Source organism: Hypoxylon fragiforme (assembly GCF_022984875.1).
Source record: "Hypoxylon fragiforme strain CBS 206.31 chromosome Unknown GGS25scaffold_3, whole genome shotgun sequence".
Classification (NCBI taxonomy): domain Eukaryota; kingdom Fungi; phylum Ascomycota; class Sordariomycetes; order Xylariales; family Hypoxylaceae; genus Hypoxylon; species Hypoxylon fragiforme.
This window is the reverse complement of record NW_026054758.1, coordinates 2761132-2786272: the sequence shown is the minus strand read 5'-3', so window position 1 is coordinate 2786272 and position 25141 is coordinate 2761132. Positions and strand designations below refer to the sequence as shown.

At 42.6% G+C, this 25141-nt stretch overlaps 4 protein-coding genes across 4 annotated transcripts; 2 read left to right on the top strand and 2 right to left on the bottom strand.

Moving 5' to 3' along the window:
- Positions 1-4615: 4615 nt before the first annotated feature.
- GGS25DRAFT_195029 (beta and beta-prime subunits of DNA dependent RNA-polymerase) lies at positions 4616-10234 on the bottom strand. Its single transcript, XM_049256742.1, has 2 exons — positions 9792-10234; positions 4616-9729 (listed from the first exon to the last, which is right to left on the bottom strand). The coding sequence occupies exons 1-2, from the start codon at positions 9971-9973 to the stop codon at positions 4755-4757; spliced, it is 5157 nt and encodes a 1718-aa protein (XP_049119180.1). The 5' UTR covers positions 9974-10234; the 3' UTR covers positions 4616-4754.
- Positions 10235-10459: 225 nt separating this feature from the next.
- On the top strand, positions 10460-12367 carry GGS25DRAFT_482605 (PRP3-domain-containing protein). Its single transcript, XM_049260286.1, has one exon. It carries the CDS (start codon positions 10732-10734, stop codon positions 12205-12207), a length of 1476 nt encoding a protein of 491 aa, XP_049119179.1. The 5' UTR covers positions 10460-10731; the 3' UTR covers positions 12208-12367.
- Positions 12368-12397: 30 nt separating this feature from the next.
- GGS25DRAFT_482603 (putative excision repair protein rhp3) lies at positions 12398-15591 on the bottom strand. Its single transcript, XM_049260285.1, has 2 exons — positions 14529-15591; positions 12398-14458 (listed from the first exon to the last, which is right to left on the bottom strand). Exons 1-2 carry the CDS (start codon positions 15117-15119, stop codon positions 12656-12658), a joined length of 2394 nt encoding a protein of 797 aa, XP_049119178.1. The 5' UTR covers positions 15120-15591; the 3' UTR covers positions 12398-12655.
- Positions 15592-21800: 6209 nt separating this feature from the next.
- Positions 21801-23606, top strand: GGS25DRAFT_194941 (uncharacterized protein). Its single transcript, XM_049256741.1, has 2 exons — positions 21801-23017; positions 23088-23606. Exons 1-2 carry the CDS (start codon positions 21993-21995, stop codon positions 23293-23295), a joined length of 1233 nt encoding a protein of 410 aa, XP_049119177.1. The 5' UTR covers positions 21801-21992; the 3' UTR covers positions 23296-23606.
- Positions 23607-25141: the final 1535 nt, after the last annotated feature.

Below are 25141 nucleotides of genomic sequence, written 5' to 3'. Positions count from 1 at the left end.
AACCCCACCACGTCTCCATTCAGACCTAATCTTACCACCCACCTAACATAAATACTGGTGTATTTACTCACACATGGTTTTATAATATTTACATTCCACGATATTTATTCACTGCTGTCTTAGTTAAACTATTTAAACCCTAATTAAAATCCTTCTTAAACTACCTCTTAGAAAATAAAAAAATACATTTAAATGCATAAAAAATATATAGGTTTATAATATATCTTTTCATTTCTTATAATTAATTTAAACTTTTTTTAAAATAATTAAAATTAAGAATTTTTACCCCTCTTTTAACACCGGTCGAAATATTTAAATTTAAATAATTAAAATAATTAAAAAAAATTAATTTAACAACCCCTTTAATATATAAAAAATATCTTAATTAAATTAAATAATTCCTTCCATTAATAATTATAATAAGAGCTTTAGTTAATCCATTAAGTCCTTATTTCCGATAGTTTTTTAAACATTAAATAAACTTAACATAAAAAAATCTAATAATTGTTTCCATTAAACTTCTCTTATAATCGCTTTTTTTATGCGATTAATATTATTTTATTATTAAAAAAACCTATTAATTATAACTTAAAAAGCAATTATATAAATAACATAAATATAACTAGCTCGTAAAATACTTAAATTATTCCTAAATAAAATAATTACATAAGAAAAATATAAAGTAAAATATAAAAAAAAAAAAAGGCAATTTTAAAAATTTAAAACTATCATTAAATCGGAGATTAACGTTAACGAATATAATATTATTTAAGCATTTTTTAAAATATAAAAACGATTCTTATAATAATTCCTAAAAAATATTTAATTAAAAACTTAACTATTTAATAATATTAAAATATATTAAAAGATTTTTTATAAAAAGTTAACTTTTAGTAAATTTATAAAAAAACTAAACGATAAAAATAATATTTTTAAGATATTTGTCGATAATAATAAAAATAATAATAAATTTAAAAAAGTTAAAAGCTTTAAAATTATCGATGTTAATAATAATAAAAAACGTACGCCGACGTTAATATTTAAAAAATCTCTTTTTTTTAATATATTTAATACACGATTAATTAAAAAAGTTAAATCGAAACTTAAATTTTAATTTAAGGCTATTATTAAATAAATAGCTAATAAATTAACGTTATTAATAAACGTTATAATTATTGAAAAAATTATTAATATATTTAAGTAAAAATACGTTAAAAAATTTAACAAAAATCACATAACTTAAATACTCACCAAATTAATAATACTTATAATTATTATTATATTTAATAAATTAATTAAACCTTATTAAATAATATTATTAAAATCTATGAAAAAATAAATAAAATCTCAACTTAAGAAAAAATTAAAAATAATAATAGTTTTTAGTATTTTCATATTTAATATTTTAAAAAAAAAAGATTTAATGGTTTTTTTACATTAGGAAATGCTTTAATATACTTAAATTAAATAACGTTTTAAAATCTCGATTAAATGCTTACGTATTAAAAAATTAATTATATATTAACGTTAATTAATAACTCTTTAAAACTATATATATTAAAAAAAAAATAATAATAATTAATGTTAAAAAAATACCCCGTTATATATTAAAATTAAATAAATGATAAAATATTTTTCTAACATTAATTATTATTATTATTTATTTAACCCTTAAAAATATAATATATAACACTTTTTTATTAACTTTTATTATTATTTTAAACTATTTGATATTAAAAAAAAACCACAACCACTTATTTAATTAATTATTCTCCCACTTAAATTATTAAAATAATCTTTTAAATATTAAAAATTATTTTAATTTATTTAATTGGTTTAATTATAGCCGTTAGTTATTAAATATATTTAATAACTATTTTATAAATTTAAAACGATATAAACCTTTATTTTAACCGATTATAAATATTTATTATTTATATTAACTTTTTTATTAATTTTTTAAAAATTAAATATTTATATTTTTATAAGTAAATTTAATATATTAATTAAATAACTGCCGTTTATATTAATAAAATTATATAAGTTACACACGATATATATAATACGTATTTAAGTTTATAACTTATATTTAAGCGTTAAATTACACATAATTTTAAACCTTTTTTTTATTATTTTAAATACCTTTTTTATTATTACTTAAAAATAAGAATACCTAAAATTATATAACTTTTCCTACGTTTTTAACTAATAATTTAAGTTTTTTTATTCTTATAAATAATATTTTACCGCCGTATAAGGTATTAATATACTTAGCTTTTAATTAAATTTAACATTTATTAGGTAAAATCTTTTTAATATAATTTTAAACAAACGTTTTAACGCATTAAAAAGTAAATATAAATCGTGTATATTTCCTTTAACGTTAATTAATACGTAATTAAATATATTATTAAACCTTATCGTTATAAACACATTTTAAAAAATATATCCCTTTTAATTCCGCTATCGAAAATATTAAGTTATTAATATATAAGCTAAAATATATGTGCCGTTTATAGCGTTAATAACACCGTTAAACGTATATATTATTTAGCTTAACTTAATTTTAAAAGTTATATATAAATCGCTTAATAATTAAATAAACGTCTTATAAAGTTAAATTATTTAAATAAATACGTATTAAAAAATTATAAATATATTACTTTAATTAATTTTAAAATAATAAACCGCGTTACATTATAACTTGTTATATGTAATTATTTAAAAAAATATTATTAATTTTTACGTTATAATTATATATTTTAAGCCTTTAAAGTTAATATTTTCCTTTAATTAAAATAATAATTATTTAAAAATTAACTTTTTTATATAAAAAACCTTTTAAAAGTATATATTTAATAAATTAAGTAATAGCCATTTTATTAATTATCGTGACCGCATTAATTTATAATTTTTATACGGCTTAATCTTAATAATATATCGACGATTACGTTTTATAATTATAGTTAAAATTGCAGTTATAATTATTATAAATATCATAAGTTTATTAATTAATAACTTTATAATATGTTATTTAATTTTTTATATTTATTATAAAAAAGTTTTTTTTTTAATATTAAAACTAAGAAATATTTAACCTATTTTATAAAGTTAAGTTTAATGTAAGACCTTACTTTTTAACCGCTTTTTAAAAAAGGCTTTATTTTTAAGAAAAATAAAGACGCTTTACTTATTATAGTTTAGTTTTTAACCTAATTTAAAAGATACTTGCTAAAAAGCTCTTAAAATTGTTATAAAAATTTTATAAAATTTATGTAAATAACTTCTTAATTATTTTAAGTAAAATGTTATTTTTATATTATAGCTGATAACTTTTATAACCAAAAACCCACTTTATAGCAGGGATATTTAAGTAAAAAGCAGTTTAAGAAAGATTTTAATCAAGGCTTTATATATGTAATTATCGTAGATATAATGGTACATAGTATATTCATGGTTTACGTATTAGATACTTGCTACTCGCTACACTGCCATTTCCTGACGTTGAGATTTGGATGTAGGTTAGGCACTTGTGTAGGTAGGTAGGTAGGTTGGCAGATCTAGGTAATGACTGCGTATGGCGGTCAATATATATATATATATTTATTTTTTTGGTTTACTTGTTTGTTTGTTTGTTTGTTCATTCATTCATTGGTTATTGAGGAGTTCTTTCTTGGTAGATGGGTTGGTTGCCACCTCTTCTCGACAATAATTTGACTGCGGTGTTCTTCTCTAGGTTAGGTAGTAAGTTCTTTGTTCCTCGTTCCGCTCTGCACATGTTCATTCCCCCGCGACCGCGATCATGGATGGCTACATACATGCATGTTCGCGGCGCGCTGTGGTGGGGATAAATAGATGGATGAATGAATGAATGGGTTGATTATCTTGAACCAGTACCTCGTCGTATAGTTATGCAGATGGTATGTAGATATATCAGGCCCGTAGCTGAGTCCGATATGAACAAATGATTCTTAGGTAGTTAGGTATTCACGCCTCTCTGTGGCCGTTGGAGATACCCAGATTGATCGTATGAGCATGAGCATGAGCATGAATGAGTCCATCACTGCGTGTCTACCTACCTAGTTACGCGTGTTATTTCCATCGTCTTCTTCTTCTTCTATGTACCTAACCTAGATGTTTTCTCATATTTACCGTTGTTGGCGAGACTGTACCATTCATACATACATACCTACGTATTAGAGAGGGCTGTGCTGCGTATGGTATTTCTTTCAAAGAGCGAGGGCTATACGTACATGTGAGAGATAGAGAAGTTAGCAGCTATGAAGTGTCTGCATAATATCGCGACCATTGCTAAAAGGTAACAACCGGTGACAGCTAGCTATGATGAACAATGTCTTTCTTTACTTGGGCGGTATCTACACAGATATACACATACACACGTACCTAGGTAGGCAGTGTTGACTCCCATTTTGTGCCTAGAACAACGTCTTTCTACTGTATTGATGAAGACCCGCGATCATACGATGGGAGCCTAGAGACCTGGATGATCCTACGATCCAGGTAATGCAGGTACTTGTGGTAACGAGAAACACAATAGGCACGCCCCCCACCAAAGTCTAGCACGCTTTTCAAGATACATGCAACAAGAAGAACATTTGTATGAACAGTTCTGGTATTTTCCATTGGTTATATAAAAACAAGAGTACATTAAACCTTCCGAACTATTATTGAAAACTCCCGTAAACCTATCAAAAGGATCCGCGTTAGAACACAGATCACCCCCTCCCGTCCTCTCAACCAAGATAATTTTTTCCATTGTTCGGATGCGCCTTAGTAAGAACATCGAACGCTCCCGTGCCTATCTTGCCCAGGCGACCAATAACGATGCGACTACTCGGCGTGTTGAGATCGTCCCAGTCGCCGTCGAGGACAGCATCCTTCAAGAAGGACAGCGTGGTCTCGAAACTCATCTTGGTGAAAGGGCTGACGTTGCCCTTTAGGCCGTTACGGTTGAACGGAGTGAACCCTCCGTTCCTCGTCATGTAGTCGCCGATGAGGTTAAGATGGCGGTTGTCGACACTGATGCCGTGACCGCTGAAGACGCCACTGAGTTCTTGAATGATACTGCTGCGTGCCGCCTCGACTCCGTATATCTGCAACACGGATGCTATGTCGTTGGTCTGGATCCTGTTAGGGTTGATGAATTCGCCGTACTTATGCATAGCCCGGAGGTTGACACCTGTCGTGTGCACTACCTTCTTCTCTTCTTCCTCTCCGGTCAGCGGGTTGTGTATTTTTTCCTTGGCCACGAATGTACACGAGCGAATGCCGTCGATTTGCTGTATCAGTGTCTTCTTAACCGCGTCTTGTACAATGCTTAACATGAGGAGCTTGGGAATATTGGAATCGTATTCGAGTGTGAAATTGCACCACTCGCCCTTGCTCTCATCGCATTCAAACCGAGATACCACGGGGGTCCTCTCCTTGACACGAATCTCACGGGAGGCGCCCTTTTTGCCGCCATCCATATCTTCATCCTCGTCATCGCTTGGAGGTGGAGGACTCCCACCAAACCCTTCGTCTTCGGGCTCCTCGATATCTTCGGGGGACGCCTCACGCTCCATTCGCTTCTGGATCTCATCATCGTCATCATCGTTAGCGCCGTAGGAGACCGCCTGAGACCGATTTGCACGTTGCTTGGCATTTGTAGCATCATCATCACCACCGTCGTCATCGTCATCATCATCATCGCCAGCCGCGGCAGCGGGATTAGCCGAAGCCATTTCCACCACCCCGGATCTAACACCAACCTCAGGTACTGCGCCACCTTCTTTGTCAGTTTTGGCCTTGATTTCCTTCCTGATAAATCTCTGTAACATAGGCAGAAGCTTAGTTTCCAAGGAGTCAAGAACGTCGGAAACACCGATCGCATATGTCTTGCAATATTCTTCAGACGAAAAGAAATTGAGGTAGACATCGAACATCTTGGCTAAGCGGTAACCGACACCCTTGCCAACGCGTTCCTTCACCGTCACTTTGTCGAGAACGTGCGAGAGAGGTAGAATACTAATCGCCTTCGCGAACGTCTCGCCATCTGCTTCGGATAATTCATCGTTGATCAGTAGCGTCATGGACGGAGTAGAAATATGGTTACTCGCTGTCATAAGAATTTCTCTTAACCGGGGAATACCCAGTGTGACGTTCTTGGCAGAATGTCCAGCCAAATGGAAAGTATTCAATGTCATCTGGGTTGAGGGTTCACCAACGGATTGCCCAGCGACGATGCCAACAGCCTCACCGGGCTCGACCAGGGAGCTGAGATACTTAGAATGGAAGATCTTCTCCGCATACTTGCGAGGAACCAGCACAGCACTGGTGTTATTTTGGCTCTTTTGGCCCTTCTCCTTGATCAAACCATCTGCATTTTTCTTGATGTATGCGGTTACCTTCTCATAAAACTTCTCCGAGGTAGCAAAGGCATGGCGGCTAGGGTTAAGTTCGGTGTGAATGGGGTCGAGTCCTTTCGGATTTCTCGTCTTGGCTTGCTTGACGGCCTTCTTCTGGTATTTCTGGGCAAAATCTTTGGACTCGTAAATCTCTTGATCCCATCCCCTTTCGGCTATTCCTAGTCGATCGACTTGTGATGTCTGGTTGCGAAGCACAAAGCTAAAGTCATGCAAGTACATCTGTTTGGTGATGTCTATGCCGTCTTCTCCGTACAGGAATTGGATCATGGACCCGTCGGCATCTCGTACTGAAGAATCGTAAGACACCTTCAGACCCTCCATACCCTTGATCAGACACCTTTGTAGATAACCTGATCGGGATGTCTTAACAGCTGTATCGATAAGACCTTCTCGCCCAGCCATGTGATGGAAATAGTATTCTTGAGGTCGGATGCCAGTCAAGAAACGGTTCACGATGTAACCACCGGCTCGCACACTAGTTTCGAAAGGTCGAAAACAAGGTAACGATTTGCCACTGACCATCACTGGTACTCTCCTACCTTCAAGAACCTGTTGACCAAGATTGCAAGAAATTAGATTGGCGTTGACACCACTTCCTTTGGCACCGGATGTCGTCATAGACTGCATTTGGTTCTTGGGGAACTGCTTCTCGAGCCCAAGAGGGAGACAGGCTCTCGTAACATCGCCGGACAGTATGCGAGATCGCTCGTTCACAACATGATCGAGACCCTCTTGCTTGCTATCGTCACGCATGACTTCCTCCAGTCTCTCCAGCAACAAGGGGTCTGAGCCTGTGATATCCGGCTGGTTATCTAAACTCACGTACCTTGCAGCAGCCTCAAGACCAATACTACTGGCACTCTTTAGCTTGTCCTTGCGAGTCCTTTCGCCCTCGGGCGTGAGCCGCAGATCATCCATACCACAGCTGAAAGCGCACATGTTGAGATACCGGGTAAGCAGCCGACCAAGGCAACTCAGCAACTTGGCCGCGACTTCAGGGCCCCAGATCTCGTGAACTGAATGTATGAAGCCGCCGGAGCTAGGACCTAATTGCGACTTGTCCAGGATGCCGGAGATGAATTCACCGTCGTCAATTAAAACATCGCCTTCCTCCACAAAAACACCCCAAGCATTGGACTTTACAGACGATTTCCCAGCGAGCCAAAGATCACCACACCCAATTGGTTTGATGTTCTTTAACACAGTTGTGATAACCTGCTTTCCAGTCCAGCGCTTGGCCGGTTTCAAGATGGCCGGTGGTACAAGCTCAAGTCTCTCAGATGCGATATGACCGCTCTCTGGTCGCAGTGCGCTGTAAATGAGTTGGTGATAGGCACCTTTATCGAAAAAGCTATCCTTGCTGCAGAGGGCTACTGAGACGGACAGATGATCTTGAATTAGACCACGGAGAGGCTTCCCGGCGGTTGCTGAGAGGTATTGGTGATCTGTATCGGCGATCTTCAAGGCCTCCGCTCTTGCGAGCTCGTTCTGCGGAAAATGCATATTCATCTCATCACCATCGAAATCTGCGTTATACGTGTTGCAGTTCGCGTAGTGCATGCGAATAGTCTTTTCACCGGGTAGAACTCTAGCTCGGTGACCCATGATCGAAGGCTTGTGGAGAGTCGGCTGACGGTTCATCAACACAACATCACCGTTTCCGAGATGGCGATGGACTTTCTTCCCCTTCACTCCTGCATACTCTTGGCTCGATGGGGCCAGTAACTGGTTAGCGAGGGCAACTCGGTCCTCGACCGTTTTGTTCTTTAGATTAATGATCTGGCCGTTTTCGTTCTCGATCGCTGCAGCGCCGGGCCACTTATCGACACCATTGATGACAGCTTGTTGCATATCTCTGAAATTGTGGCTCGTGACCGGTTCCGGGTAGGTTAGCTTCTTAGCAAAGACAGGAGGGACTCCTATCTCGCTAGTCTCGATATTAGGATCCGGGGAAATAACACTTCGAGCAGCATAATTTACACGCTTTCCCATCATGTTCTTTCTGAAAAGCCCCTCCTTCTTTTCTAGTTTTTGCTTAATACCATCTTCATTTCTCTTTCCCGCAGCTCCGCGGACAGGATTCCTATCTCGATCAATTAAGGAGTTGACGCTATCCTGAAGTTGAACGCAGGCCTCATGCATGTCGGATATATCTCGTCGTCGAGTTGCCGCATCAGAGTTAGTCCCGTGTTGAGAGATATCCTTGTGAATTTGGGCAATCCGCGTGCACGATGTAAGAATCTGCTTGTAAAGGGAATTCTGCTGGGCCTCTGCAATTGCTCCGTCGCCCTGTCGAGCTTCTGGGCGATATTTATTTGGCGGGACAAGAACGGTTTGTATGAAGAAATTATCAGCGGGCAATTTCTTTCCGAGAGGTCTCGAGTTGTAAACTAGGCCCATTATTTCCTGTTCCTTTTCGAATAGGAGTTGTAACCGAGCCTGAACTTCCATCGAGTTTACATAGCGTTGCTGGGACTTGGCTTCTGTGTCCTTTTTCGTCTTGGAGCCTTTTGAAACGGCACCGGCTTCTGACATGACGACATCGCCATTTTCATCAAGCTCCTCACCACTCCCTTCCTCATCTTCGCTCTCTTCATTCTCCTGCTCGATCTCACCCTCGCTCGATGGAGGATCTATATCGGCTATTCCCTCGTCTGTCTCATAGCCACCTTTCTTGGCTACGGTTACTTTGGCCTTCCGTCTGATAGTTAAGGCATCCCTGTGCTCGAAGTTTCGTAACGCCATCTTGGCCTGATCTTTATTGCTGAGCGGTTTCTCGAAGATCTTGACAAACCGATCTTTTCTGAAGCTGGGAGATATGGCTTGGCATGTAGCGCAAGCCCTACCCTTGGTGATGTCCTTGAAGAAGTTTTTGAGTACTTCCCTCCGCGTTTCTGACGCACCTTCATGCTTCCCTTTTCTAATGTCGGCAGTCGTTAACCTATATTTCTTCAGTGTCGCACGAGTGTATGCCTCTCTCAGACGAACAAGTTTGTCAAGCGCCGAAACTTCTTCGCCCTCAGAAAGATCTTCATCTTCTACCTGTATATCGGTAGTTTCGGCAGTGATTTCGTCAAGGTAGTTTGCGGCATCGATTAGACCGAATTGGAGAAGACGCAGCTTGCATGCGACAAGGCTAAGGTCGGCCCGTCGCATACGAAAGCGAAAGCAATACTGACATTGAGCACGGAGCAATCGCAAGATCTGGTCCATAAAGACCGGGTGATAAACAGGAACAGGAAGATCGATGTGGCCAACGTGGCCCGGGCAATTGGGTTGGGTGAGATTGCATGTGGTGCATCTAGTCGAGTTGCATTAGTAATTGCGACTACTCATTGTCTCTATTTTGTCTATTTTACTCACACTGAGTCTCCCCAAGCGCCGAGAGCAGGATCGTACAGACCACCTGGGATGGGATTCAAAAGACTGTCGAAAGTGGTCGGGTTCTCGATCCTTTTGACTGAAATGGCCTTGATTTCGGCGGGAGTGAGAAAATCAAAGTCGACACTGTCGATAGCCGACGGTATAGGCTGAGAGACATTCATGGTTGATGGTGTTGCGACTTCATAACCTGGTATAGTTTCCTAGGGTGTAGGGTGAATCTTCAGGTTTGAGTTAGTAGAATTGAGAAATTCAAGTTGATTTAAAGATAGTCAAAAGGATTCCTATCAAAAACCTATCAACTGATTGACTTGGACATTGCGCTTGTGTCTTGTTTCTTATTATATTTTTTTCGGTTTCCGTTACTATATCAAACGGTTGGACGAGTTGAAGGTTGCAAAGCCTTTTTTTAGTGGGGTTTATCGAATGCGCCAAAAGCTGGAGCTCGAACTTTTTGGCGGTGGTGAGAGGCAGAAACATGAGATGAATTTGACGCTACATACATGTAACTACCTAACCTAGTACCTATGTAGGTTAGTTCCAACTGTTCCATACAGTACGAAGTATCTCGTACCTTCTGAGTCATGTGATATTAACTACTTGGCGTCTGGTTTACCGATAAGCACTCCACTAACATTGAACGTTAAACACTGCATTGAATTTGAACGTTCCTAAAAGTAACCTTAGGTACCTTCGTACTACTGGCAGCTTCTGAGTTCAAAGCTTCGATGTTCAATGTTCTTTTTTGAACATTCAAACCCTTTCAATTCTTTATCAAGCCTCATCCCCCAATCCTTTTTACTTGGGCTTCTTTCAATTCACTATATTTTATCGATCGAACGGAACAGCTTCTTAAACTATCTCAACTTTCAGAAACAATAATATTTACTATCACGTAAGGCTGCAATAACACCCTTTTCTCATGGATCGACACGGCTCACCTGGCCTCGGGCCTCGTAACGATGCTGGATCTCGAGTGCAAAAACCAGAGTCCGCATCGGATAAAGCAGCTAAGCTCGCCGCATTAAAAGCTCGCGTGTCAGCTGCTATAGGTACTACTAAAGCGAAAGGTGGACTAAATGTTGGACTTCATCCGGCATTAGAGGATATTGGACAATGGAAGCCTGGCAATAACAAATCCAACGACACAAGAGCCGGCTCAAGCTCGCGGCCGCGTAACGATGGCGGCAGGCCCCCACCAAAACAAAAGACCCTCGATCTATCCGGACCATCGCTAGATGAAATCAAAAGTAACCCATATTATGATGCGAACCTAGGCGCCCCGAGCGTGAAACCGAGACAAACCCGTCAGCTTGTATTCAACCAAAAAGGAAAATATATTCAACAAGCGAACGCGCTGAGGAGGCAGGCAGCGCTCGAGGCCTTGAAGAAGAAGATTGCCGCGGGTACACGGAAGGTCGGAATAGACGAGGACAAAGACGTCGAGAAGAGTTTTCTAATTGATGCGCCTCCGGAGATCGAGTGGTGGGATGAAGGCTTAATAAATGGCAAGAATTATGATGATATCGATGACCCAATGGCTATCAAGATCGACACGGAGGATACTATAATAACCAGATATATCCAACATCCCGTCCCGATCGAACCACCTCAGGACAAGAATGTGCCTGCGCCGAAACCTATGTACCTTACCCCCGCGGAACAAGCCAAACTACGTCGCCAGCGCCGAATGGGTGACTTAAAGGAGGAACAAGCCAAAATCAGGCTCGGCCTTATCCCAGCGCCGCCACCCAAAGTCAAGAAGGGTAATCTAATGCGCGTGCTCGGAGAAGAAGCCGTCAAGGATCCTACGGCCGTAGAGGCGCGTGTGAACCGAGAGATTGCCGAACGACACGCGAAGCACGTGGAGACAAATGAGGAACGGAAGTTGACCAAGGAGCAAAAGCACGAGAAGCTCGCAGCGAACCAGGAGAAGGACGCAGCCAAGGGGTTGCACATGCTAGTTTTCAAGATAAACAGCCTAGCGAACGGGCAGCACCGGTACAAGATCAACATCAACGCGGACCAGCAAGCCCTCACGGGCATCGTCATCATGCACCCGAAGCAGAACCTCATCATCGCCGAAGGCGGCGAGCGCTCCATCATGCAGTACAAGAAGCTCCTCGAGAACCGCATCAACTGGACCGAGAACCTCGCCTCGCGCGAGAAGGACGCCCAGAACGACGGCCTCAAGCAGTGGCTCAAGGCCGAGACCGAGAACGGCGACCTCAAGGACCTCGCAGAGAACCAGTGCAAGCTCATCTTTGAGGGCGAGATCAAGTCCCGCGCCTTCCGCAAGTGGGGCTCCAAGGTCTGCGAGACCGATTCGGAGGCTAGAGAGGTCCTCTCGAAGTCGAAGATGGAGAATTTTTGGAACCTTGCCAAGTCTACTCGTTAATGAGGGGAGAAGGGGGGTTGGATGGATCGCTTATTTGTTCGTTCGTAGCTTGTGTATGGGCTACATACCTGCCTATCACCTTAGTTAGTTAGGTAGATACCTACCAACTTTTGGTAGTCAGATTAAGAAGATTGTGTAATAGCAAGATGTGAATCATCTACGATTGATCAATAAGAAACTGTAGAAGTGACCCTTTTGACCAAATTATTGTATTAAACCTAGGTTAGGCACATCCCTGTGCGTTTTTATCGTTCTGCATTTTTTTCTTTTTTGTCTCCCTCTGTCCCTCTCCAACGCCGATGTATGTAATTCTCAAACCAGTCAGTCAGTCTGGGTACCCTAGTGACTATTTGTTATTATACAAGAGATCCCCAACTTTTGTGTGGATTTGGTGACTATCCACCACAACATAACAACAGGGTCATCCCCCAAAACTTAATTCTTTAGTCTAGTCAAGCTGCATCATCTCGCGATCGAGGTCCTCATCATCCATATCATAATCCTCATCGTACGCCTGCCTCGCCTGGGCCTGGGCCTTCTGGAACGCCTCGAGGGCAGCAGCATTGCCGTCCTGGAGCTCCTGGATGCGGTCCTCGTCCATCTTCTTCTGGTGCGCTTTCAGGTCTTCGAGGCTCCACATGCTGATCCCTTCCTGGTCCTTGGACTTGAAGGGGCGGGCCATGTCGCGCAGGAAGCGGCGGGCGGTGATGATGGCCATGTCGGTGCTGAGGTTGCCGTCGACGTCCTGCATGGCCTGGTTGATCCACTTGGGCAGCTGGAGGCGCTTCTTCTGGAAGCGCCGGTCCGCGAGCACCATGATGCCGTAGTCGTCCTTGCCGCGCAGCACGCGGCCGAGGCATTGCGCGGCGTGCCGCATCGCGTCGAAGGAGAGGAAGTCGTTCTCGCGGATGCGGTAGGTTTCCCGGAGGAACTCCAGCCGCGCCTTGAGGATGCGCGATTCTGTGTATTGGAACGGGACGCCGATGCACAGCACGGTTCGCCCGTATTGGTGGTCGAAATCAATGCCTTCCGAGACTTTTCCGCGGGCGACGCAGAGGAGCACTGCGCCTCTCCCGTTGCAGCAGGCAGTGCGGTACGCCTCGAGAGCTAGTGAGGTCTCTTGTGCGTCCGGCGTCTCCACCAATACCAGCTTGTACTTCCAGACCTCGTCCATTATGCGCATGCCTTGCCACATGCTAATGATAGACTCCATGTACAAATAGGAGGGGAAGAACACGACGAGGCCATCGGGCGTGATTCTTGCAAATTCGGTTAAGAGATTGCCGTAGTTCCGTACCACGCTTGGTTCATTTCTGACCGTGAAGCTGGTGGAGATTGCAGCCTGATCACTTCCTCGAGTAACTATCATCGGCAGGAAAGACCTTCGAGCTAGGGTCATGGTGTATGACTCCTGGACCACTGTAGAGAAGCCCAGCATTTTCGGGTACATTTCTAAAGGCGAGAGCGTTCCCGAGGTGATGATGACGGAGCTGAATCTGTCGAATACAGGCTTGATAGCAATTGCAGCATCCAAGCAGGTGAAATGTAAGACTGGGTTCGGTACCTCAGCAGTGTCGGACTCGAATGGTTCGAGGATGAGCAAGAAACCCTTTTCGTAGGTGGCAACAAGAGTCGCGAAGGTAGCTACTTCTTGTAGTGGCTGATAATCTTCGATATTGGTGAGTTCGAGAGTTCTTACGAGAGATGTTAGCCTTTCAGCACAGAATCGTAAGGGCTTCTTTTCGATAAAAGTGTGTTCCCTTAGATGAGCTAGGAATGAAGGGGGCGTCTCCGAAATGACCTGGCGGACTTTCATGCGTGTCTTGAGGTATTCTATGAAGCGTTTTAAGAAAGCGGTAAAGTGCTCTGCTCTTCGAATGTTACCGGGAACCGCCTCCTTGAGCAAGTCGTCGGGGAGCACAGGGTTCGCCATAAACGTATCCTCCTGGCGGCCTTCGTCGGCATCACGAAGACCCTCTACTAGCTTTTGGTATTCATTCTCTAGTTGCTCCCTGTCTGTTTCTTTCATCTCGGACACTCTACGTTCAAGATTCTGGGCACCTCTCGTAGCCCTACGCAATGAGTCTTCTGTGATGTCCGTGCTCAGGGACTCGATACAGACATTGTCTATATTATGGGCTTCATCGAAAACAACGATGCAGTCCTTGGAGAGGTCTTTGGAGACGCGCTCTGCGATCTTGGGATCTAGCAGGTAGTGGTAAGAATATATGATGACATTGCAATATTGCATCTACAAGATGAAAGGTAAGTTTGCTTTCAAAAGAACGAGAACCAGACGTGTAAAGGGTAAAAAGACCTACCATGCGTCTTGCGGTGAAGTAAGGGCACTGCTTATGCTCTTCACCATATCTTAGGAGACCATCAAGAGTCCAGACGCCATTAGGGACAAGATTATGTGGCTCCAGGAGGTCTAGGTTGTCGTGGTATATGCAGGTGTCGACGCTCTCACCCTTGTCTTTCTTCTCTTTGACGAAGCCAGCTGTCAGGCTACGGCATCTGGCGTCTACAATGGCACCACTCTTCTCTCTCTTCACGGAGGGATGAAGACAAAGATTCTTGCGACTCGTGAGGCCTAGCCCGCGGAATTCTTCCACGTGACCCAGTTCATCAGCCCGGAATTTCATCAGAGCTTTTAATTCTGCTAAAGCCTTCTCAATCTCTGACATGGTACGCGAGCAGTATATCAGTTTGCGGTGCTCGGGATAATGCTGTTGATATGCGACAATCAGAGAAAGTAGCGAGACGGTCTTGCCTGTACCTGAAGGCATCTCTAGGACACAGTGGCCACCGGCATCGAGGCTCCTTTTGAGATCACACATGTAGGCATACTGCTCAGGATATATGCGTGGATAGGGAAAGAGGACAGGCAGGTCATCGATGAAGAACTTCATCTTTGCTAGAGTTGTGTTGAGTGCGATAAAGAAGGCAGTAATGTGCGGTGTGTGACGGTGTGAGACGAGCAAGATTCAATGTATTCCCTCTGCGTCTGCGAGAAAGTCGTAATAGCTGTTATTGTTGGTGTTGATGGAATAAAAAATGGCAACGTTTTTTGTCCACTGCGCAGTTTGAGGGTTGAAAGGTTTACAGGTATGTCAGTAGCAGAATGGGTGGCATTATTTACGTTGTTAAGCTAAAGGAAAAAGAAAAAAAATAAGAAAAAGGCTGTCCTGCGCTTTTGCTTTACTACCATGTGTACTAAGTATATGGTAGGTAATTTTCCTTGGTCAACCTCAGGTAGAATTTACCGGTCATGTGTTACTGTCGTGAAGTTGAAGATGGTAGGAGCCTCAACTTTTAAGGTTGACGTTGAATACCGTTGACACTAGACTAACCTTACAGGCTACAGCTAGCTGAAGGTCAACGACATGGCATGTACGAATATGCATGAAGTTAGTGTCTGGCAGATAAGATAAGGTGAGCCTAGTGGCGCATACGGGTTGCTTGCTAAAACGCCACATTTTGCTGCCACACTTTAGGAAACCACGATCCCGAAGTAGAGTGGGCCGAAGGTATTCCAGGTATCCACATCTACGAAATACCTAAAATGAATTGAACTCAATTTGAATTCAACAAACAACTTCTAACTTTATGATGCACACTCAACATCTATCAATATCAATATCAATCTTAATCAATGAAGTTCATGATACAACTTGTCTAATAGTTTCTTTTACTATCGGCTACATTGCAATCAAATATGGTACGTAAGAATACCTACAAATCCATTGCTTCGGCACCACTGTGCTGCTATTAGTGGGTCCATCCTGCTATGCACTGTCCATTCCCATCATCTTTGGAATCATCGTTGATACTTTTGTTAATTCTGAAAACTTACAGTAACATCAGATTGAAAGGGATCTTGTCATGAAGTTGTAATAAAGTTTTCTGGGCCTGGAGACAAGATCTACGGCTCGTGGCATCGGGATGAGCCGAAAATCTACGAGACGCGCATTATTAGGCAACAATAATCGGATTATAGATGTATCGTAGGAACCTCTCTCCCGATGGCGGACGACTCGTCCCGATGGCTTCCACTTCAACCATGGAGTTGGGTTCGGGTGTCGCTCGATGAACCAAACTATCGGTTCCGGCGCAGTACATTAGGCCATTTGAAATACATTTTGCGCCGCTTCTTTTTTTTCTTCTTTTTCTCTGATTGTTTCCCACCCATCTGTCCTCTTTTCCCTTTTCTTCTTTGATGGTTATTCGTCCCAACTTGATTAACCCCCTAACCCCCCTAACATACCTCCTAAGTAAACATACAGTAATCGACCAAGGAGACGAACAAATCGCTTATTCACTTGTCATAAATTGAATCTCATGATACTATCCTAGGTAACCAACTTCTCTACTTAGTAGGTGGTACAGCATTCAATCTCATCGAAATTTAGGCAACGGTGCGAAACTCATCCAGTAACACAGCGTTGCAGCTGATGCGATGCGATACCTTCCGTCATCATTGCTCTCGTTTTGAACCCTAAAACGGACACCTACAATATATTCGAAACCATATTGGAAGCACCATCAGCTCTCAGCCTCCAGCCTTACTCACAATACTATTTTAGGGTGTCGCACAGCTGCACTCATCGCGAGGCTGCATAGGTCACCTAAGTTGTTAACCACCAGGCTACAGAAAATACTACGCAATATATTATTTCCTCAATCTTGTTTCAGGTCATGCCAAAATTCGAATCCTACGAAGTCAAACTAAGCTGCGGCAAGGCGTTTACCAACCACAAACAGTTTCTCACACAGGCACAACCCCTTTATCAATCGAGATCCTCTCACACCCTCCAACTCATTTAGGGGCCATGCATTGGATGCTTGAAAGGTGGATGAACCGTCGTCACTGCACCTGACCAGCGTAGTGTTCCATTCTGCATACAACAGTGATAGACGTGGTAGAATCGAATAAGCGCCGAAAGAGATTACGAGGGGATTCTATGTTTTCAAAACGAGCTACCACTACGTTCTTTACAAAACTTTGCGAATCAACCGCTAGTCTCAATGCCGTCCATCCACAAGTAGAAGCTTAATACCAGCTGCTTGTCATACAGACGATATATTTAGAATTACAAAGGTCTAAGCCTAGGAGTAACGATTTTCGCAAAAGACCATCGATGCCTGACGTTGTAGCGGTTGCTAGTGCGTCGAGGAGCCTGCCGTTGAGCTGACCGAGTCAGAGACTTCGAGCACGTGTCTATTTCTTGCACGAATTCGCTCATGAAATGCCTGAGGAAAGAAAAACTAGATCTGTACACTTGCCATATTAGGTACTAGGTAGGCTATGCATGTAATTCTTCTGTTGCGTGTGCAATAAAGGATTCACGAGCTCCAAAAAATGTCTCCTATTCTAAGGCTATATCCAAGCCCCCCTCCATCTAAAAGAAATAATATATAACCAGACTCCTTGATTATTATCAGAGCCGATGACGAGACGTTTTGGTAAAGGAGCAATTGCAAAGAATCTACCGAAGGTAACCCCTGAATATGGCTGTGTACCTCATCTTTCCCAAGAGACAGGGATATTAGAGCATACCCAACTTGTCCAGTCACTCAGTGCACATATAGGGATAGTTCTAATTAATTACTACTATAATGCATGCCGAATCGGTCTCAATATAGGTCATTGGGTATCGAAATAAGATATTTAATGCGCATCGCTCTCTCCTCTTGCATGGAAGCATTCCCGCAAGTGGTCGCTTATAGTGATTTGGGAAACGAACAGCAAACTTGTTAGCTACTGGATATGTTTTCTGAAACATTGGACATGTGGAACATATTCCTTCAGACTTCTGGGCTGGGAATTGTGAACTTTTCGAATACTTAATGCTTACGGCTTACAGCTTACGTACAGTTAGATACATTATTTGACTTGTCTGCTGCCCTGCATGGCTGGACGTAGTAGCCAAAATTCATGGTGGTCCGTAATCCGACTCTCCCGGCCGAAACACGTGGGTCACGGCAGCAGACTTAGGGTATGGGGGCCGGATGGAGAAGGGAAAGCCTTCTTCAGCTCTACCTCATTTTTTAAATGTTACTGACACCGCTATGCTACATAGGTAGATAGGTAGTATCCACATCAGGTACATAAGTGGGATATCTCCTCTCCCACCACATGTATGTACATCCCTCGTGGGTGGGCGTGTTTTATGGAGTGATGGGGCCTGTCGTCTTTTAGTAGCACTGGTAGTGGATGATGCATTTGGGCGACCCGGCGGCTGTCCTTTTCCTTATCCCTGTTATTCGGGAAAAAAGAAGGGGAAGAGCTAGGCGAGCTGGGCATGACACGTTGATACTCAGTATTAGCATGCAATATGGTGTACCTTTGCGCAAACTTGCTCCTATGAACGTTTTCTTGATTTACATACTGCTGGAATGATACTGGCTTAACGCCATGAAAATCATCCCTGAGGATATAACTAAACGGCGGCAGGCGGTGCATTCCTCATTCTCTAACGATTTCGAGTACGTACCAGACCGCCCCGTGGCCGGCCTGCATCTCTGGTTATATCGAGGTCGCCAGGGTAGGACCTGGACCCCTTGTATAGAAGTGAAACAGATTTGAAAGATATTTTTATCTAATTGAGCTGCATAGTTATGTATATCGTAAGGACTTTATCTTGATGGGACTTTTACGTACTGTACATATGGCCTTAGAGTCGTTGGAACCGCAAGAACTGCGAATGATGGCCTTCGCTAACACTTACACTGCCTACCTGCCTACCTGCCTACCTGTCATAGTCGAGCCTGAAACTCATTAGGCCCTATGCAGTACTACAAGCAACCTACCTCATCGATTCTTGCTAGAATCTATTTATCGAATACTCTCTTTACCTAAGAAAGAAGTAGGCCGAAATGTCGCTTGAAGGGCGCGAAGTTAAGATGGGTCCACCTCGAAGGAGGAGCAGCGATGAGGCTGATTGGATGAAGAGAATGATAAGGTTGCATTGTTTCTAAAAGAAGACTTCCTCGTCTTGGAACGCTTTACTAAAATAGGTATATCGAAAGTGTTAAATAAACTTTTTATTCATTTAATTCGTTCTAGTTATAGTTACCCATAACTATTTTACTGCCCATTAGTTACACTATGATGTGCCCATCTATGGATGCATGTATGCTACCGTACATAGCGTAGGAGTAAGTAGTGTATATTCTGATGGTATATTTAGTACATACCTAGTTACCTGGTAGTGGATGGGAGTTTACCTTTAATTTGGAGGTTTAAGTTGCTGTGTAACTAGCTATAATATGTATCTTATATGTATCTTATATACCTAGTACTCACATAAGATAGTGTTCATTAATGATTACCTCCGTCCGACGGATGCCGAGAATCCCCATACTGATCATTAACAGTGAGTGGGTGAAGTGCTAAACCCCGGCAACGGCTTTAGTTCAGTACCTAAAGTTACCCATGTCCCATCGTCCGTCGCCCCGTTGCCCGCCTGTATTCTACTGTGGCTGCCCACAAACCCCTTGTCTACATACCATGTAGTACCTAGTAGTGAAGGTAGTACAAAGTACACAAGATACAAAAATACATGCGATGCCCCTGTCATTGAACTTCAACATTGGAATCCTCCAGCTTAGATACATAAGTACATAGGCAGTAACACCAAATTGAAGGCTCTTGCCAAGAACTCTATACCGGATTTGTATTTTTACACGTAAAAAAGATCGGGGCAAACACGTTCTCTGCCCTACTGTTCCACATTAATAATCATAGGTTAGTCAGACATCACTAGGGGAGTCCAGGGTCGTCGTAAAAAGAACCAACAGATTCTCATCACGCAATGTTGCTACTCTTAAATGCTAAACGACGCGTCCACACTAGCACTCAACAGGATGAACATCCAAACCAAACCAAACCACACCAAACCACCCCTAACTATTCCCTCTATTCTTTCCTTGTTATGTCATGCCATTTTTTTTATTTTACTTTTTTTTTTTAGTTCTGGTTTTTTCCCATGATTAATGATCTCTGTGTTACAGGCGAGCCGGCTCCGCGTTTTGGTCGATCGTGGGGGAGAACATCAAAGCATATCATCCTGTTCTCTCCCATAGTACATAGCATCGAGCTCGTTTTACACATATGAACCATGAATCATGAATGATTCGTGAAATCTAGAAATAAGGGACCTACATACATCTTCAATCGCCGACAACTCCGCTTCACGGGCTCCTCTTTAAGCCCCCATTTTGCTCAGATATAAAATCCATTACCTGTGAATAGCCCTGATGACATAGACATAGAGGCGGCTCTTTACTTCACGACCCTCTACTAACGTTACCTCTGTAGCAGTCGGTGTGTATGTGTATAGCATGAAGTCAAGGCGCACCTGCGAGAAGTTGGATATTGTCTATCCATATTACCTATCCTTTGCAATTCGTCTACAGTTACGACCAAATACCCTACGTACCTGTTGAATATCCCTTGAGTAAGGTACCTAGGTATGTACGCACTTAATTTATAAGGAGACAGCTATCTATACATCTTAGACACTTATTATACCCCCTTTCTACCTACCTAACATAGTATATGGATAACCAATACCCTAATACCGAGATCTAGCTTCATCTTCAAGCATATCGGTTAGACACTGTCCTTCCGTAGCAGGCAGAGTATGTAAGTACATACATATGCTAATTCAGGCAAGTAGGTAGGTATGTAATAGGTAGGTTGGTTCAAATATTCTTCGGTCTATCAAAGAACCCAGTGACCGTCTCCCGGCTCCAACGTTCGACGTCGTACGGTATTAGTCACTTCCCCATCTCTCTTTCATGTTTCCTTGTCTGTGGGAATTTTCTAAGTATGGAAATCTACTGCCACCAGAATACTCCTACCACTACATCGATCCATGGACCATGGACCATGGATGTATTTGTGTACACTATTAGTTATGCTACTAGGTATGCATTAGTCTGACGTTATGGACCCTATGTTATGTTCATGGTTCCTCCCCCTGGCCGCCCCCCCTACACCCACCACTTTCAACTCTGCCGCGGGCAGGTTACCTAGTATTCGAGCACACCCTCCCCCTGGTAGCTCTTGTACTTACATACATCTCATCTATGGATACATACATACATCTAATATGTACCTACCTAACATAATACATACCTATGCCCTCAATTTTGATATACTGCAACTTGACCAAATACGACATAGAAGAGAATAATTGGGTCGGCCTTATGAGCATCCATAACCTACCCCCCCGGTAATCTACCTGTGTATAATTTTCCGTCTCTTGAGTCTGCCTTGACGCATCGCGCTTGGGTGGCTCTGCCTCACTATGTTTATCCCGCTGCAGATATGGAGTACGTTTCACTCCTACAGTACAGTATTGTATGTACATGTGTACATGTATACTATCCATAGATGTATACTACTACATGTATGTATGTATACCATGTATACCATGTATACCATGTATACATCTCTCTTTCGAGATTGCCGTTATTACATATGTACCCAGGGGGGGTGTGTGTGCCGGGGTGGTTGATGCTCCCAGGAACGGGACTCAGTATAACTATTGCTTACATCCCAACTGACTCGATAGTCTCTTCTTGTATCGACACACCTCTATATATCCAACCTCAAATCATAGTCATCAAATACATATCTAGGAAGACGTTTCGTACAAAGTTGTTCTTGTGTCTTCTTTAGATTTGCCTTGTTGTACAACCACCAGTCCACTTCCTTCACTTCCAATACGCCCAACCTTATATCTGTTGGAACGTATCCTGCGTGATACCGCCCCATGATGGATCTGTCACCTCCATCCTTGACTCGGTCGCCGGCGTCACCAAGTACAAATTGCTCCGGCAGCCCTGTTCTAGATTACCCTTCGCCGGACTTTGTAGACCCCATCTACAAAATCACTACTATGTACGAGCAATCTTGCGCATCGATGCCTTCCCACATGGACTCTGAGCACCAGCTCCCGCCTTTGGACGTCATGACTTCGAACGACTGGAATGGAGCTTCCGTGATGCATCACCACTCGACGTTAGCGGCGCCGAATATGATGGCGTCCGAGTATGACTCTTTTGCTCATTACGAGCACAACATGCATGCGCATTACAGTCACGATCTATACCCACCTCACCCGTCTCAGGCGTCAATGCTCTCTAACCACCATACCCCCTCGTTATCTTCAACCGCCTCCCATTCACCAGAACCATCGTCGAGACATGCCTACAGTTATCCTCAGAGTGTCTCGCCCATACCGCGAATCAAGATGGAAACACACGCTCCCATTGACTATTCAAGCGGGACCGAACTAACTCAGTACCCCTCACCTCGTTCTGCCCATTTACCTCTAGAGCCCAGTAGCTATGGCTCGACTGCCGGTAGCTCAGGCTATCTATCAGATGTTCCCTCAGGATCGTGGCCCAAGTCGGAGTATCCGTCGCTCGATTCCGACCCGTACTATGGCGGACCTAGCAGTGCCGCGACGTACTCACACGACAGGCGACAGCTTCGCGTGCCGAGGACGCAGAGGAGACAGCCCCGGAAACTGACGACAAAGGAGGAGGCCAATTTCCAATGCGAGGTTAAGGGGTGCGGCAAGCTCTTCAGCAGGAGCTACAATTTCAAGGCGCACATGGAGACCCACGACGAAAAGAGAGAGTATCCGTTCCCCTGCACGGTGCCGGACTGCAACAAGAAATTTGTACGAAAGACGGATCTGCAAAGACACAACCAGAGCGTTCACATGAAGGAGAAGAACCACCGATGTGACTACTGTGGTCGCATGTTTGCGCGGAAAGATACCCTTCGAAGGTGAGTTTCTATTATTTTTATATATATGCCTTGCTGGAAGAACATACAAGCTAACTAGTAATATCTATAGACACATGGAAGATGGATGCTCGAAGCGCTTCGACCTGGGAACCTTAGACTTGCGTGCCGAGGGCTACAACGCCTACCCGACGCCCACGAGAACACTCGGCAGCACTCCAAATCACCTAGTAGCACCACCAGCGCAATTACCGCCTGTGACCATGTCCCAAGTTAGCAATAGCAACCTCTTAGCTCCGATGCCTTACACGAAGAGATGAAAAAGCTCCCCCCTACCCCTTTATTTTACTTTTTACCTACGATGCTTGACGACGAAGACTACGACGAAGTGGAGGGATACACGCCATGTCTACCTCTCGAAACTACTACATGGGAAGGCTATTTTTTTTCTTCCGGGTTTTTTCATTTTCTATCTGTACGAAATACCCTTGGGCAGGGTTGGCCTGGATCGGTTCTCAGTGGGGAAAAATGGGCCATAAACGATTTTTATCATTGGGAGGATCATCTGCTGTTTTTTTTCCCACACTTTTTGGGTCGTTGGATATTAACTATCGGGGAAAGCGATTGCTTTGATTCTGTATTATCAACTTTTTTACTCATTAACATTGCCCTTTATCAATGTTCGCTTTAGAACACTAAGCTCGTAGCAGCTAGTATGCGATCTGGGCGGCGGCGCTCAGGGGGGGTATGGGTAGGTGGGTAGGTTGGTGGTTAGGCTCTACACTATACATAAGTACATATCACATGGATCTCTAGGTTAGGCGGGGAGGAATGGAATGGGGAGGGGGGAGGGGGATGGGAGGCTTTTTCTTGGAATTCCCACAGATTTTTTGTAGATAGTCTAGCTCTCAATGAAGCAAAGATACACACACAACAACCTATTATACCCACTTAAAATACGGTACAAAGTCCATTTTAATTCTTCTATTTTTGGGTTTCTTGGCTTTTATCAGAACTACAGATAGAGAGAAAGAGACAGACAGTGTGTGTATATTCATGTGTTTACGGATACGTAATAAAATAGATATTCAATGTTGATAATAGTCAATGCTACGTACGTAGATAGACAATTATCAACAAAGGCAGACCAGAGCTTTAGCCTAGTTACCTTTTTGCTCTGACGTACATCCGTTATGAAACGAGGACACAAGAGCCCAAAGCCCGGGTCAACGTATCCTAAACCTATCACCACGTTCTTGGGTCTCAATTATAATAATTAAGTGCCAACAGACAGTGAAAAAAAAAAAGAGAAATAAACCTCCCCCGTAACCAACCCGGCTTGCTGCTCTCCGTTACTTCCGAAGCCTGGGTCATAATGCACTTCCATGCGTACATATCTTGATGAATGAATCTAGTATTGCCTGCCTACCTACCTACGTATCCATTGGAAAGCCTTCTTCTTCCTCCAAAAGATCTTAGGCTTCAGCTTCCGCCAATCATGTTTCTTCCGTTGGTTGGACATCTACGAATGGTAGCTTTCAAAGGAGCTCTAACACAAAAAAAAAACAATACCTACGTAGTAGATAGGTAAAAAAAAATAAAAGATTTTGTAGATGCGTCAGGGTTCAGTGTCACCAACCTGCAGGGTCTTACATCATTCATCATATAAGCCAACCCTGGCGGGTGCATTATGGTAGGTCGTCGCATACGACCAACCAGAGACCCGAGAGCTGGAGCTGACAGGGGGGGGGGGGGATGACAGATGTCATCAAAAAGGGTACCTACGTTTTCATTTTATTATACACGCATTAACAAAACAAAAAAAAACAAGACTCGCATTTATTACTGCCTGCCTATGTAGTATCACCAGAAAAGCTTATGAGATGCGGACTTGCCAATAATAACATGATACCTATTCCGGCCAACTAGGTAATGCGGTATTGTATGTATGTATGTATGTAAAGTGGGAAGGGGGTTTTTAATATCACAGATCACCGCAGCGAAAACCCCGGTCTATATGTCAATCCGGAAGAGCAGTTCGTGGAATAGTTCGATTTGATAAGCATTGTGCTACTGTGAGGCTACTGTATGTACGTCGGTAGGTAAGGTATGTATATGGTAAACCAAGGGCCTTGATAGTCTCAGAAGATGAGCGACGTCTACTGT